General features: G+C 58.3%; 1 protein-coding gene across 1 annotated transcript; it reads right to left on the bottom strand.

Annotated features, from left to right (window-relative positions):
* Nucleotides 1-1,917: 1,917 nt before the first annotated feature.
* Nucleotides 1,918-14,377, bottom strand: PSMG4 (proteasome assembly chaperone 4). The gene is made up of 3 exons (XM_040983975.1): nucleotides 14,142-14,377; nucleotides 8,831-8,906; nucleotides 1,918-2,352 (listed from the first exon to the last, which is right to left on the bottom strand). The coding sequence occupies exons 1-3, from the start codon at nucleotides 14,304-14,306 to the stop codon at nucleotides 2,231-2,233; spliced, it is 363 nt and encodes a 120-aa protein (XP_040839909.1). The 5' UTR covers nucleotides 14,307-14,377; the 3' UTR covers nucleotides 1,918-2,230.
* Between the last annotated feature and the right edge of the window lie 691 nt (nucleotides 14,378-15,068).

A 15,068-nucleotide genomic window follows, 5' to 3' on the forward strand; every position in this document is an offset into this window, starting at 1 on the left:
CTGTTGTACCTTTGGGGAAACTTTGTATGTACGTGTACAGAAATAAAACATTTGTTGCCCACGAACAGATTTCCTCTGGAGTGTGTTCCCTACCTCACCTGTGGTGTCTGACGGCAGGTGTCTCGCCACTGCTGAGGCCGAGGGGTAAACACGCTTCGTGCTACTCGGCCCCCGGGGCCCTGACGTGCCTGCTTCCACGGCCCACGGATGCTGCATAGCCCTCGCCCCACGGAGGGGGGCAGGCTGGGGGTAGGCAGGCCTCGCTCTGCTCTGAGTCTGGCCTTAGCAGGCAGCCAGAGGCAGAGATCAGAATAGACACTGTTTATCCAGAGCTGCCCTCGGGCCACCTGAGAACGGGCGAAGAGGAATTCCTTTTCTCTTGCCTCTGAGCTGCTGCTCCAGGCTGAGGATTCCTGGAGAGGTCAGGAAATGGGTATCTTACACTGTGACTCTGCAGGAAAGACTGACAACCCAGAACTCTCTGCTCTAATGTAGTATTTTTTTTTAACAAGAAAACAATATTTCTTTAATAAAGCATTTATACCAAACTCCTCAGGCCTGACTGTGTCACTTTGTGGCTGCATCCCTAAGAGGTGCCCCACCGTGCTGCCCGACAGCATGCCGAGGGCATCAGCCCTGAGCTCCGCGTGGCAAAGGCTACAGGAGGGCAGACCTGGACGTCCAGGCTGCCCACGGGCCCCACCTGCCCCCGGCCACTCCACAAGTGTCACAGGCCCCTGACCCATCCACTGATGGGGCCGGTCCAGCCGGGCAGCAAAGGCTGCCAAGACTCAGTCAGTGGTCCTACTCTGACCTAATCAGAAAAGCACGGCGCGTCTTTGACCAGCTCCTTGGCTTCCAGTCTGTCTCCCTGTTAACTGCCCCAGGAGGCAGGGGTCGATGGCAGACGTACTGGCATTCCTGCCATCCTGGATGACCCCTGCCCCTGGCCTCTGTGGGAGGCAATCACAGAGGGAGGATCTCCATGCACCCTTAGTCCACTCCAGCACTCCACCTCCCGGGTATCTCTTAAAAGAAAAACACGAAATAAAAACAAAGCAAGAAACTGGGAGGAAAAGACAGTTAAGTGAACGGAAACATCTATATCCTTAGAGAATTCCGGCCATAACTCACAGTTGCCAGGGCACATTTAGTTTGCAACGAATTTCCATATACTTAATTCTAACAAGAATCCAGCAAGTTATGACTCTCGCTTTACAAATAGGAAACGGGACCGAAAAAATTAGAGGATTCTCCAAGACCCAAGGGGGTTCCAACAGGGAGCGCACAGTGGCCCTGGGGAAGGGTTTAGGGAGCGCGCAGTGGCCCTGGGGAAGGGTTTAGGGAGTGCACAGTGGCCCTGGGGAAGGGTTTAGGGAGCACAGTGGCCCTGGGGAAGGGTTTAGAGCACGCACAATGGTCCTGGGAAGGGTTCAGGGGTTGCACAGTGGCCCTGGGGAAGGGTTTAGGGGGCGCACAGTGGCCCTGGGGAAGGGTTCAGGGGTTGCACAGTGGCCCTGGGGAAGGGTTTAGGGGGCGCACAGTGGCCCTGGGAAGGGTTTAGGGAGTGCACAGTGGCCGTGGGGAAGGGTTTAGGGAGTGCACAGTGGCCCTGGGAAGGGTTTAGGGGGTGCACAGTGGCCCTGGGGAAGGGTTTAGGGAGCGCACAAGGAGCACCTGGAGAAGGGTTTAGGGAGTGCACAGTGGCCGTGGGGAAGGGTTTAGGGAGTGCACAGTGGCCCTGGGGAAGGGTTTAGGGAGTGCACAGTGGCCGTGGGGAAGGGTTTAGGGAGTGCACAGTGGCCCTGGGGAAGGGTTTAGGGAGCACCTGGGAAGGTTTAGGGAGAACATGGCTGCCAGGCTTAGCTGAAATGGATAGGGGATATACCAGCTCAGAAGGAAGGACTGAAGCCTCAACACGTTTACACTAAGTCTTGTTGGGAATGCCCTAACTGGGTCCTGACGAGTGTGAATTCTTGGGTCAGACTAACCCCTCAAGCCCAAGCAACCCCCACTTTCACTCCTTTTCCTTTCCCGGAGCAAATGAGGAAGTAGTTAGCACCCCTCCTGTCCTTCCTCTTCCCAAGCTGAATCAGGAGCCTCAGGCCACACTGATGACACGGGAAACCTGGCAGGATCGGCCTTAGCCAACCAAGAGTGAGCAAGCTGATGACACAATGAAAGCCAGTCCGTTTATTACGGAGTACCATACATGAGCTGCGCTGTTCCGCTAGAACTTCTCCGGGAAGGCCTCCATTTCCTCCTTGAGCCTGTTCTCCACGAGCAGCGCGAAGTTACTGTCTGTGTTCTGAAGGTTATAGCTCACAAACACCTGTTTGTTGGTCTTCCTGGCTAAAAAGAGAAAACAGTGACAGCTGTGACAAAGACCCAGCAGCTGCCGCGTCCCCCACAACAGCTGGGGGAGGGCCGACTGCACACAGCTGCCGTGTCCCCCACAACACCTGGGGGAGGGCTGACTGCACACAGCTGCCGCGTCCCCCACAACCAGCTGGGGCCGACTGCACACAGCTGCCGTGTCCCCCACAACAGCTGGGGAGAGGGCCGACTGCACACAGCTGCCGTGTCCCCCACAACAGCTGGGGGAGGGCCGACTGCACACAGCTGCCGTGTCCCCCACAACCAGCTGGGGGAGGGCCGACTGCACACAGCTGCCGTGTCCCCCCACAACGGCTGGGGAGAGGGCTGCTGCCAATGGGCCCTCTGTCTCGTTCCCCACAAGAGCAGCATCCCCAGGCACCTGTTAGAGGCCGAGTCCTAGGTCCCTCCGTGCCCCTGCATCAGAGTCAGGGTGGGGCCAGCAGTGTTAGCCCAACCAAGGCACCCAAACACTTGGGTTTGAGAAACTCCGCTAAACCAAGAGGGGTTCTGGTGGTGAAGTGTTTTTTTTAACCTTTTTTACACACCTACGTGCACACACACCTATGTACGTGGCCAAACACACACACACCTATTACATGCGACACACACCTATGTACATGGGCACACACACCTATGTCGTAGGCACACACACTTTCCTGATGTTACATGGAAATGAAAGCCCCTTTCTATGGAATAATTGTTGAATTGCACTAATCCAAATGCAAGGTCAGAATCACATGCGCAGAATCTGAAATATAAACTAGTACCCTGAAATCAACTGACCAAACGGGTAAGACTCAGGGAGGGACCAAGGCCTCCTCTTCTCTCCTCCCCCAAAGGCAGCAGGGGACGACGCAGGGCCAGGCTCCACAGGGGGTCACAGGCAGACAGGGACGAAACAGGGTCAGGCTCCACTGGAGGTCACAGGGAGTTGGGGACGGGCAGGGTCTGGCTCCACCGGGGATCACAGGCGGACAGGGACGAAGCAGGGCTGAGCTCCACTGGGGGTCACAGGCAGTTGGGGACGAGGCAGGGTCTGGCTCCACCGGGGGGTCACAGGTGCTTTAGAACAGACATAGCCACATCTCCTGGCTCTGACTCCATCCTCGTGGCCGTTGTCCTCCCAACAGCCCCAACCAGCGGGACCAGCAGGATACAGTGTGTGAGGACAGGCCACACGGGAGGTACTGCTGGCATCGTGCCCCAGCCAGTGGAAGGTTCCCGCCCTCCGTGGACACAGCAATGGCAGGAGCAGCCTGCTGCTGCCCTGGACGGCTGCCCGAGCTCACCTCAGGGCAGCTGTTGCTCCACAGAAAGGCGGGCAGAAGCAGCTGCTGGTCCACACAGCAGGCCTCCCCAGGTAGAGCGGGTGCCTCCCCCAGGCTGTGAGGCAGTCTTAACAGACGGAACACAAGGAGAGTGAGACAGCGACCCCAGGGCTCAGCAAGGCTGCCGCGGAAGGCCTGCCCATGTCTACTGCAAGCCCACTGCTCTCACTGCTTTGCAAGGTTCCTCCAGGGAGCAGGGCTCTGTCAGCCAGCACCAGCCCTCCAGGCTGCATCACCCACGGGAGAGCCTGCGGTGCTTCCAGGGCTAGCTGGAGCCTGCAGGCCCGCACTCTCCCACCTCACCTTCCTCTTCTACACGGCAAGGAAAGCTGGACCACCCAAGAACAGAGCAGCAGTGCCAGACCCTCTGGAGATGCCAGCAGTGCCCAAAGCACGCCACAGACTCCCACGGCCAACACACTGTGCACTGCACAGGCAGAGGCCAGACCTCGGACACCCTGGGCCTCCTTCACTCCACAGATATAAAGCTTCCTGTCTGAGCCACATCAAGCGAGCTCCCAGCATACTCCCCCATGGGGCCTAATGTGGCAATCGCGCCCAGCCTCCTGTGCCCACTCACATGAACCCCTCCCCTCACCGTCGCATGAGTAGGCACTCGGACAAGTGTCACCCCTCAAGAGCTGACAAAAACAGAGCTGAGCTCTCACAGCAAAGGGGCTGTGCGTCTTCAACAGACCCTCACCATGGTTCAGAGGAAACTCAACAGTCCCGCGGACAGAGAAGGGGAACAGCTGGGACACTGGGCGCTCCGCAGGCATTCCTGGCACCTTTCCTGTATGTTTGAAACGACCATCTACCAGCTGCCCAGGTTCCTAGTCCAGCAGTTAAGACACCCACATCCCAAATCAAGAGTGGCTGGGTGGGGCTGCTGCCGTGCCCTAGCCACAAAGCTGGCACCCCACGCGGGCACCGGCTGTAGTGCCTGCTGCTCTACTTCCTACCCAGCTCGCTGCCAACGGCCTCCTGACACCAATGTGGGGGACTTGGAAACAGCAGCTCCTGGCTTCTGGCCCAGCCCCCGCTGTCACGCCATGAGGGGAGTGCAGCGGCGGAGGAAGATGCGTCTCTCCCTGTAACACTTACAAATGAAGAACTTTTTTAAATTGATTTTTATCGCTAAGTCAGATATGCAGAGGAGGAGAGACAGAGAGGGAGATCTCCCATCCGCTGACTCACTCCCCAAGTGGCCACAATGGCTGGAGCTGAGCCAATCCGAAGCCAGGAGCCAGGTAATTGCTCCAGGTCTCCCATGTGGGTGCAGGGTCCCAAGGCTTTGGGTTGTCCTTGACTGCTTTCCCAGGCCACAGGCAGGGAGCTGGATGGGAAGCAGGGCATCCAGGATTAGAACCAGCACCCATCATATGGGATTCTGGTACGTGCCAGGTGAAGACTTTAGCCGCTAGACTACCACGCTGGGCCCAAAGAAATTTTTTTTTTAATTTTGATGACCTTTACATATTTGATTAGGGCACAAAAGGTCAAGGGTTACAGGAAAGTAGGTAAGACCATTGTTTCCACATCCTCTTTTTTTTTCTTCTGTAACTGGGGGAAGAGGGGAGACAAAGGGAGAAGCCCCACCCACCCTCCCCCCATCCCAGGGTCCCCGACATGGGGCCCGTTCCAGGGCACTGCTCAAGTAGTTTAGATAGTTCAAAGGTTCTGAATTGCTGCCAATCTCGCCGTTCCAAGCATGATGAAATCTCCAGAATCCACTAGCTGACACAGTCCACCTTAGTGTCTCCATTACCCGATTTATCTTAAAAAAAAAAAAAAAGGCCCAGCACAGTGACCTAGTGGCTAAAGCCCTCGCCTTGCACATGCTGGGATCCCATATGGACGCCGGTTCTAATCCCAGCAGCTCCGCTTCCCATCCAGCTCTCTGCTTGTGGCCTGGGAAAGCAGTCAAGGATGATCCAAAAGTCTTTGGGACCCTGCACCCGAGTGGGAGACCTGGAAGAGATTCCTGGCTTCTGGCTTCGGATTGGTGCAGCACCGGCTGTTGTGGTCACTTGGGGAGTAAATTATCGGATGGAAGATCTTCCTCTCTGTATATCTGACTTTGCAATAAAAAATAAATCTTTAAAAGAAAAAACCACCCCAGCTGGGTTGAGGTTCCCACCAAAGGGCACGTGGGCTGGAATGGGGGCTGCGTTCTGATCAGAATATGCTAGCAGTCTCCCCTGGCACAAGTGTGGACTGCGACTGGACGCACCAAGCTGGGCCAGACTCCAACACCCTCTGGTGTCCTGGAGGACCAGGGTAGATGTGGGACAGACTAGGCTAGGTCTCAACCCCAACTGAGCCATGTGTGAACTGTATGTGGGTATGGACGAGCCGTGGCTGGGCTGAAACATCCAACAGTAAGAACCAGATTGGGTTGAAGGCGAGTCAGGAAAGGCCACTATTCCTACTAGGACAGGAGGTGAGCTGAATAGGGCTGGCTCATGGACCCACTGGTATGCACGAAATCTGGCACTGGGAGAGGTTCTGATGGAGGAGCCTGGGCAACTCCTCTGGCAGGACACAGACCCGGCAGGTAAGCACAAGAAGCATGAAAGGAAACAGCCCAGAACAGGCCATGGTAAGTTACCCACTGGCATACATTTGGCATGGGTCAGGGGCCAACCAGGCTGAATCAGTTCATGTCATCCACTGGCAAATCCCAGCACCAGAACAGAGTGTGGGTCGAGCCAGGTTCGGTCGCGACAAAAACCAGTGCACAATACAGAATGCCAAGGTGAGGTGACCTGTACCGGATGTGACTGCAGCGGCCAACAGCACACATGAGAACCAGGAGGAAGGGGGCAGAACCAGCCGAGGGAGTTTGGGGGTGTTCCCCTGCTGGACAGCCACTGCCACTGGAGAGTGTGAGCTGGGATGGGGGCAGACCAGACTAGGCAGGGCTACCACACCTGTGGGCCTCAGGTGGACTAGATCAGGGAAAAGCCAGGCCGGGCTGATTATTCCTACTGCTGTAAACTAAAATTAGAGTGGGAGAGGGTTGGTTGGGCTTAGCCGCAGCATCAGCTGGCAGAACCTGGCACTGGGAGCTAATTCTGTCTAGTCAAGCCACAGAACCACCTAGAGAGTGCATAATCCAGGAGTGGGAGAGGCCTGGGAGGGAAATAGTGGGCTCCTCCCTCTTGGGTTACCACTCCCACTGGAGGGCACGAAAACTAGGACAGGGGCTGGGGTGGCTAGACAGAAGGGTACCCAACAGCATGTGTGTGGACTAGATAGTAGAGCTGGTTAGATGGAACAAGGTTTTAATACCCATTGACATGTGTGAGAGCTGAATGGGATGTGGGACAGACTGGATTAGTCTGCCACACATACTGGCAAACCAGGGCAGGGTGCGGGTCTGATGGGGGTTATTGTGGGTTGCTCCGACTAGGCTGCAGCTCCTACTGGTTTATGTGAGGGCCGAGTGTGTGCTGGGCAAAACCAGGCTGGACTGCAATACCCATTGGTTCCAGTAGAAGTCAGTGCTGGAAACAGAACCAATCCAGCAGTTGCAACCACCACCAGCTGATCGGGGTGATGGACTGTGCTGGGCCCTGTACTTGCTAGTACATACAAGAATCTGGTCTGGGAACACCTCAAAGTTTGTTTGGGGATCTCCCCAGTCGAACTGCTGGACTCAGAACCCTAACCATGAAAGGACAGAAGATAGAACCAGTCAATCAACCACCTCAGCCATATGTTGGCAGTGAAAAACTGGGCAAACGGGGACTCTATGATGGACTATGTCAATCAGTGGATTCTCCAACGACCTCAACGTGCTTGGAGTGGCGAGATTGACAGCAATTCGTAACTGTTGAACTATCAAAACCACTTGAGCAAGAATCTCGGAGCATGCCCCACATCAGGGACCTGAGATGGGTGGGAGACTGGGTGGGGCTTCTCCCTTAAAATCCCCCTTTACCTCAGATACATGAAGGAAACAATGTGGAAATAAGTCTTACCAACTTTCCTATAGCCCTTGAACCTTTTTACCTTAATTAGCTATGTAAAGATTGTCAAAAATATAATTTAAAAAACGGAAAAAGTTAATAAAAATAAATCTTAAAAAAAAAAAAGAATGGCCATGTTGCTGTTGTGCTGAGCTCCCAACTCGAGCTCTCTGACCAAGCAGAGTCTGGTAGACAGCGCTGGCTCGCGCACCAGGGGTCCTGTACCGAGCAGGGAGAACGAGGCATTGTGCCTGGCTCTGACCCCAGCCACGTGGCGGGAGACCCAGCGGACGGGAGCCCCGGTGCATGCCCCCTTGAGTGTATCTGTCCCTCTGCCTCTCTTTTAAACTGAAGAAAGCAAGTTACTCATCGGGCCAGCCTCCCGGCTAGAGGACCCAGCCCTAGGCGCACGGACGGGGTGGGCGTCCGCCAGCCCTGCCTCCTCCCGAGCTGTGCGCTGGACTGCGCAGGAGCAAGGCCCCAGGGTCACTGGGACAGACTCTGCTTGTCCAGGATCAGGTGGACAGCGGCCTCTTCACACAGCTCCTCCAAACTGGGGGTGTGTACCCCGAGACATAGAAGGGCCCCAGGACCCGCTCTAGAACCGCAGTGACTGGGAAGCCTGACGCCTGGGGAGGCCAGGAGCTGCCTTCCTGCAGGTGGTCACAAGACTGGGCAAGGCTGCTGTTCCTCTTACCTCGGCCACCTGGGCCCGTACGGCAGTGTGTGCCCGGGCACAGGACGGGGCAGAACCATCAGCCTCACACCCCTCCCAACTCCCATTGCCCACGCAGCAGTGGGCTGCGGCCGATCCCCCTGCCCACCTCGGAAGGCCGCCAGCCAGGGACTGAAGGCCAGTCATTCCTGCCCAGAACGACACCTGTTCCACAGGTCCACCAGACTCCAGTGGGGGCCTGCAGGTGCTGTGGGCATTTCCAAGAGGAAGCAGCAGTGCTTGGGGGGGTGGTGCTAAATCAGCCCCCCAGCCAAGACGTCCCCCAGGAGCACAGACGTGCCCCCAACAGGAACACCGACACACAAAGCGCTGTGCTTGCAAGCAGCAAGACGTGACCACTCTCATGCGGAAGGCCCCGCAGGGCACAGCGGCGTCCAGCGGGCTGGCCTTGCAGCACCAGCGTGGGTACGTACCTAGGCGCTGGGCAAGGCCGGTGGAACTCGTGTCGGAAGCGTCTCCGAGCAGGGAGGTAGACACGGGGATGGAGTCCTACAAGGAAAGAGAGCAACCTCAACCACTCCAAAGGCCTAGCTTAGTGGGAGAAACCCCCATCAGCGGCCTCTTCCCAGAACAGCACGCTTCAAGGAGACCCCGGGCCCTGGGGTGTAGTCCCCGCAAAGGACCACTGTCCAGGGGAGACAGTGACCAGAGCCAGCCCCCACTGCCTGGCGGAGACAGACCTAAGATAACGCCTCGTCTCCTCGGGGCACACGGTCCCTGACACAACACACAGGACAGCTCTGCTTGTGAACAGAATGAACATAAGCCACAAGAGGGAGCAAAGCATTAGCTGCAATTTTTTTTTTTTAAGATTTATTTATTTTTATTGGAAAGGCAGATATACATACACAGAGCGGAGGAGAGACAGAGAGGAAGATCTTCTGTCTGACGACTCACTCCCTAAACGACCGCTACGGTTGGAGCTGAGCCAATCTGAAGCCAGGAGCCAGGTAATTGCTCCAGGTCTCCCATGTGGGTGCAGGGTCCCAAGATCTTGGGTCGTCCTCAACTGCTTTCCCAGGCCACAAGCAGGGAGCTGGATGGGAAGCGGGGCCACGGGGATTAGAACCTGCGCCTACAGGGGACCCCGACACGGTCAAGGTGAGGACCTTAACCACTACACTATCACGCCAGGCCCAACTGCACTTTTTTTTAAAGACTTATTTTTGTTTCTTTTTCTTTTTTTTTAATTGAAAAGATATACAGAGAGGAGGAGAGACAGAGAAGATCTTCCATCTGATGATTCACTCCCCAAGAGGCCACAACAGCCAGAGCTGAGCCAATCAGAAGCCAGGAGCCTCCTCCAGGTCTCCCACACAGGTGCAGGGTCCCAAGGCTTTGGGCCGTCCTCCACTGCTTTCCCAGGCCACAGGCAGGGAGCTGGATGGGAAGCGGGGCTGCCAGGATTAGAACCAGTGCCCATATGGAATCCCGGAATGGGCAAGGTGAGGACTTTAACCGCTAGGTTACCACACCAGGCCATACACTTGTTTTTAAACTAGAAAAGACACAAAAGTATTGAATTGTTACTGCACCTTTCTGCAGTCCAGATTCAACCTTTAAGTGTATTGTTAATTAATTAATTAATATTGTTTAACTGTAAACAATATTTACAGTGAAACCACAGAAAAAAAGAAATTCTTACCAGGTTGAATATTCTACCTCCGCCCTCCCAAAAAAAGCAAATAAAACAAACAGGAAACTTTAAATCTATGTTATTAGCCTTCTTAATAGCTCACTACCTCCAAAATCACTCTGGGATACTGGACTCCCAATGTGTCAGGCCAGTGAACAAACAGGGACTCAGCCAGCCGCCCTCCGGGAGGCAGGGCATCCCCAGGCCTGCAGGCCCTGCTCTCCACGGCAGCCCAGCTCTTTCTATTTCCCTTGGGCTTGTCACACAGGAGCAGGTCTAAGGAGGGGAAGGAGAAGGCCCTCAGGGACCCTGGGGTGCCGTGCCACCCAGGAGGGGCTGGCAATCTTAGTAGGAGGGGCTGAGTAGTGAATCAGCTGATGGCTTGTGGGCCACCAAGGCTCCACTCCAACCCCCCACCTCTCCTCCATGTGTCAAAGCCACCAGAGCCCGCCTGCTTCAGAGTGCACAGTCAGGACTCAACACAGCTCTGCCGCAGGAGACAGCCAGCTCAGGCCCTGATCCCCAGCAGCCCTGGGCTCCCGCCTCAGCCGCTGCACCTCTCCTCCACAGCCAGCTCAGGGCAGGAACTTCCAGGCACCCAGGGACCTGACTCGGCAGGCACCGACAGTGGTCGGGAGCTGTATCGTGTGCTCAGCCCACCAGAGCTGCCCACTTGCTGCCAAGCCCTCTGCAGTGCTGGGCACAGGGCTGACGGCATTGCTGGCCCATCACGATGCTTTGCCAGCCCCCTGTCTTACTCAAGGCCTATGACCAAAGCCTCAGGACCAGGAAAGAGAAACAGGACGTGGCTACAAACACGCAGCTCACTTCCCACCCGTCAGCCCAGAACTCACCCTTTCCTCCAATGAAAGAAAACCTGGAACTGCCTCCACACAGGGTCCACCTGTCTGAGTTCACCCCCACCGGCCCCTGACCCCTGCCCTCTCCAGAAAAAGTCACCCAAAGAGAAAGGCAGGCTGGCCCTGAGTGTGGGCAGGAAGACTGGGAGCGGGTCAGGGAGACCCACGGCTCCTCACCTCCCCAGTGCTGCCCGGCTTACGCTGGTTCTGCCTGAGGGGCGTGAACACTAGATAATCAGAAAACATCACCAGCTCTCCAGCACAGAACACTGAGGGTCGGGCAGCCAGGAAGCCCCGGGGCTGCACGAAAGAGTGGGCAAGGGGCAGCGCCAGGGCCGACAGATCTCCAACCCTGCTCTGAGCGCATCTATCAAGTGGTTCCAGGCAAAGGGATGACAAGGGCTGCCTCAAGCTGACACTGTCACTGAAAAGCCCTGGGCAGTGCCAATGCCTAACCCTGGTACACACAGCAGCCCTGGGTAATCAGTGCCAGATCCTAACCCTGGTGCTCTTACACAGCAGCACTGGGCAGTGCCAGGTTCTAACCCTGGTACTCTTACACAGCAGCCCTGGACAGTGCCAGGTTCTAACCCTGGTACCTGGCACTCACGCACAGCAGCCCTGCGCAGTGCCAGGTCCTAACCCTGGTACTCACGCACAGCAGCCCTGGGCAGTGCCAGGTCCTAACCCTGGTACCTGGCACTCACGCACAGCAGCCCTGTGCAGTCAGTGCCAGGTCCTAACCCTGGTACCTGGCACTCACGCACAGCAGCCCTGTGCAGTCAGTGCCAGGTCCTAACCCTGGTACCTGGCACTCACGCACAGCAGCCCTGTGCAGTCAGTGCCAGGTCCTAACCCTGGTACCTGGGACACACAGCAGCCCTGTGCAGTCAGTGCCAGGTCCTAACCCTGGTACCTGGCACTCACGCACAGCAGCCCTGTGCAGTCAGTGCCAGGTCCTAACCCTGGTACCTGGGACACACAGCAGCCCTGCGCAGTCAGTGCCAGGTCTAACCCTGGTACCTGGGACACACAGCAGCCCTGCGCAGTCAGTGCCAGGTCCTAACCCTGGTACCTGGGACACACAGCAGCCCTGCGCAGTCAGTGCCAGGTCTAACCCTGGTACCTGGGACACACAGCAGCCCTGCGCAGTCAGTGCCAGGTCTAACCCTGGTACCTGGGACACACAGCAGCCCTGCGCAGTCAGTGCCAGGTCCTAACCCTGGTACCTGGGACACACAGCAGCCCTGCGCAGTCAGTGCCAGGTCCTAACCCTGGTACCTGGGACACACAGCAGCACTGCGCAGTCAGTGCCAGGTCTAACCCTGGTACCTGGGACACACAGCAGCCCTGCGCAGTCAGTGCCAGGTCTAACCCTGGTACCTGGGACACACAGCAGCCCTGCGCAGTCAGTGCCAGGTCCTAACCCTGGTACCTGGGACACACAGCAGCCCTGCGCAGTCAGTGCCAGGTCTAACCCTGGTACCTGGGACACACAGCAGCCCTGCGCAGTCAGTGCCAGGTCTAACCCTGGTACCTGGGACACAGCAGCCCTGCGCAGTCAGGTCTAACCCTGGTACCTGGGACACACAGCAGCCCTGCGCAGTCAGTGCCAGGTCCTAACCCTGGTACCTGGGACACACAGCAGCCCTGCGCAGTCAGGTCTAACCCTGGTACCTGGGACACACAGCAGCCCTGCGCAGTCAGTGCCAGGTCTAACCCTGGTACCTGGGACACACAGCAGCCCTGCGCAGTCAGGTCTAACCCTGGTACCTGGGACACACAGCAGCCCTGCGCAGTCAGTGCCAGGTCTAACCCTGGTACCTGGGACACACAGCAGCCCTGCGCAGTCAGTGCCAGGTCTAACCCTGGTACCTGGCACTCACGCACAGCAGCCCTGCGCAGTCAGTGCCAGGTCCTAACCCTGGTACCTGGGACACACAGCAGCCCTGCGCAGTCAGGTCTAACCCTGGTACCTGGCACTCAGACCCAGTACTTTAGTGTAGAAAGTAACTACGCTATAAAAGCATATGAGCGGGCATTTCATCCAACATGTGAGCGTCCACAGAGAAACACAGCGGGACTGGCACACGGGCACCAGGGCAAAGTCAGACGAGTGCCAGTTTGGGGCCCGGCTGTTCCACTGGCCATCCAGACCCCTGGGGAGGCAGTGGAAGATGGTCCAGGTGCCCGGGCCCAGGCACCCTCGTGGGCAGCCAGGAGGAAGTTTTGGACTCCTGGTTTTAGCCTGGCTGCTGTGGTCATCTGGGAGTGATCCAGCAGATGGACAACAGGCAGGCAGGCAGGCAGACTGATCTAACTTAGCTTTGCAAATCTTTTAAAAAGCACAGAAGAGCTAGTGCAGTGGTCTGTCAGGCTGATCCTCCACTTGGGGGACTCCAGGCTCCCCAGCCTTGCACTGGCCCAGCTCTGGCCACTGCAGCCATTTGGGGAGTGAACCAGCAGACAGAAGACCTTTCTCTCTGTCCCTTCTCAAACTCTGACTTACAAGTAAAATAAATAAATCTCTTTTTAAAAAAATTAGAGGGAACAGAAACACAAGAAGCAAATATCACAGTAACACGGGAGGCCAGGACGGGAGTAAGCCGTGAGGAGCAGTGACACCTGAGGACACAGGCACAGGGCGCCCGGGGCCTCCACAAGGGACAGCCCCAGGCCCCCACCACCGGCTTCCAGAACCGGGCGGAGATGACTGCTCTGTGGTGGGGGTCCTGGGAAAGCCATCTGGGAGAGGGGAGGGGAGCAGACAGGAGGGCAAGTGGGACCAGAACCCATCGCCCCCAACGTCGGGCAGGAATCCAGCCAGTGTGAGCCAAGCCCCTAGCTCACCCCAAGTTCACGGGAGACGGCAGGGGTCCCTGGGCACGCTGGCCCTCAGGGAGCTGCACAGGGGCTCGGCCCGGGGCAAGGCAGCTGCAGAGGGGCCCGGCCCACAGGGAGCTGCAGAGGGGCTCGGCCCACAGGGAGCTGCACAGGGGCCCGGGGCACAGGGAGCTGCACAGGGGCTCGGCCCGGCCCTCAGGGAGCTGCAGAGGGGCTCGGCCCGGGGCACAGGGAGCTGCAGAGGGACTCGGCCCGGGGCACAGGGAGCTGCAGAGGGGCTCGGCCCGGCCCTCAGGGAGCTGCAGAGGGGCTCGGCCCACAGAGAGCTGCAAAGGGGCTCGACCCACGACGACCCTCGGCTCCCGCCACCCCGCCCACACTCACGTAGCGGCTGCACATGGCCACTGCGAGGTTGCGCAAGTGCGGCGCGGCGCCCACCCACAGGAAGAGCGAGTCGGTCAGCCGCATGACGTGGAAGTGCACGAGCTGCTCCCACAGCCGCGCGCTGAAGTTGTGCAGCGACACCTCGCCGGCCGCGGCTCCCTCCATGCCGCCGGCCACGCAGACCCGAGCGAGCGAGCGCCGAGAGTCCGAGTGAGCGCCGAGCGGCCGAGCCCGCGGCCCGGAGAGAGGGCGGAGCAGGAAGGAGAAGGGGCGGAACCGGGGAGAGGGTGGGGCGGGGAGAGGGCGGAGCAGGAAGGAGAGGGGGCGTAGCCGGGGAGCGGGCGGGGCCGGAGAGGGCGGAGTAGGAAGGAGAAGGGGCGGGGCCGGGGAGAGGGCGGGGCCGGGGAGAGGGCGGAGCAGGAAGGAGAGGGGGCAGGGCCGGTGAGCGGGCGGGGCCGAGGAGAGGCGGAGCAGGAAAAGGGGGCGGTACCAGAGGCGGCGGGGCAGGAAGGAGATAGGCGGGTCCAGGGAGAGGGCGGGGCTCCCGAATGGGCGGGGCAGGGTAGGAACTGGGCCTCGGAGCGAGCGGGTTGGAGAGAGGGCGGGGCCGGGTAGAGAGTGGGGACGGGAACGGAGAGGAGGGGGCGGGTCGGAGAGAGGGCGGGGCCGGAGAGGGGGCGGGAACGGAGAGGGGGCGGAGCCGGGGAGGGGGCGGTGCTGGAACGTGGGCGTGGCCGGAGAGAGAAAGCCGGCCCCCGCAGCCCAGCTGGCCTGCCTGGGGCGCGCGTGCTCCGCGGCTCCTGGCCTCTGTGAGGCTGAGGTAGCTTCAAAATGGAGGCAGGTGCAGGTCCGGCTCCGAGGAGAGGACAGGGTAAGAAAAGTGTGGCCTTCAGTTCCCCGGAAACGCTAGCTATTCATGCCCGTCCT

Source organism: Ochotona curzoniae, unplaced genomic scaffold (genome assembly GCF_017591425.1).
Source record: "Ochotona curzoniae isolate NIBS_2020 unplaced genomic scaffold, NIBS_Ocur_1.0 contig_4064, whole genome shotgun sequence".
Classification (NCBI taxonomy): domain Eukaryota; kingdom Metazoa; phylum Chordata; class Mammalia; order Lagomorpha; family Ochotonidae; genus Ochotona; species Ochotona curzoniae.

Bases quoted from the DNA above. Each gene is read 5' to 3' on its own strand.
- PSMG4 (XM_040983975.1), bottom strand. From the start codon at position 14,306: ATGGAGGGAGCCGCGGCCGGCGAGGTGTCGCTGCACAACTTCAGCGCG. The intron at 8,907-14,141 runs GTGAGTGTGGGC...CTTTCCTTGTAG, and splicing joins TGGCCATGTGCAGCCGCTAC to GACTCCATCCCCGTGTCTAC. The intron at 2,353-8,830 runs GTACGTACCCAC...TTCTCTTTTTAG, and splicing joins CGGCCTTGCCCAGCGCCTAG to CCAGGAAGACCAACAAACAG.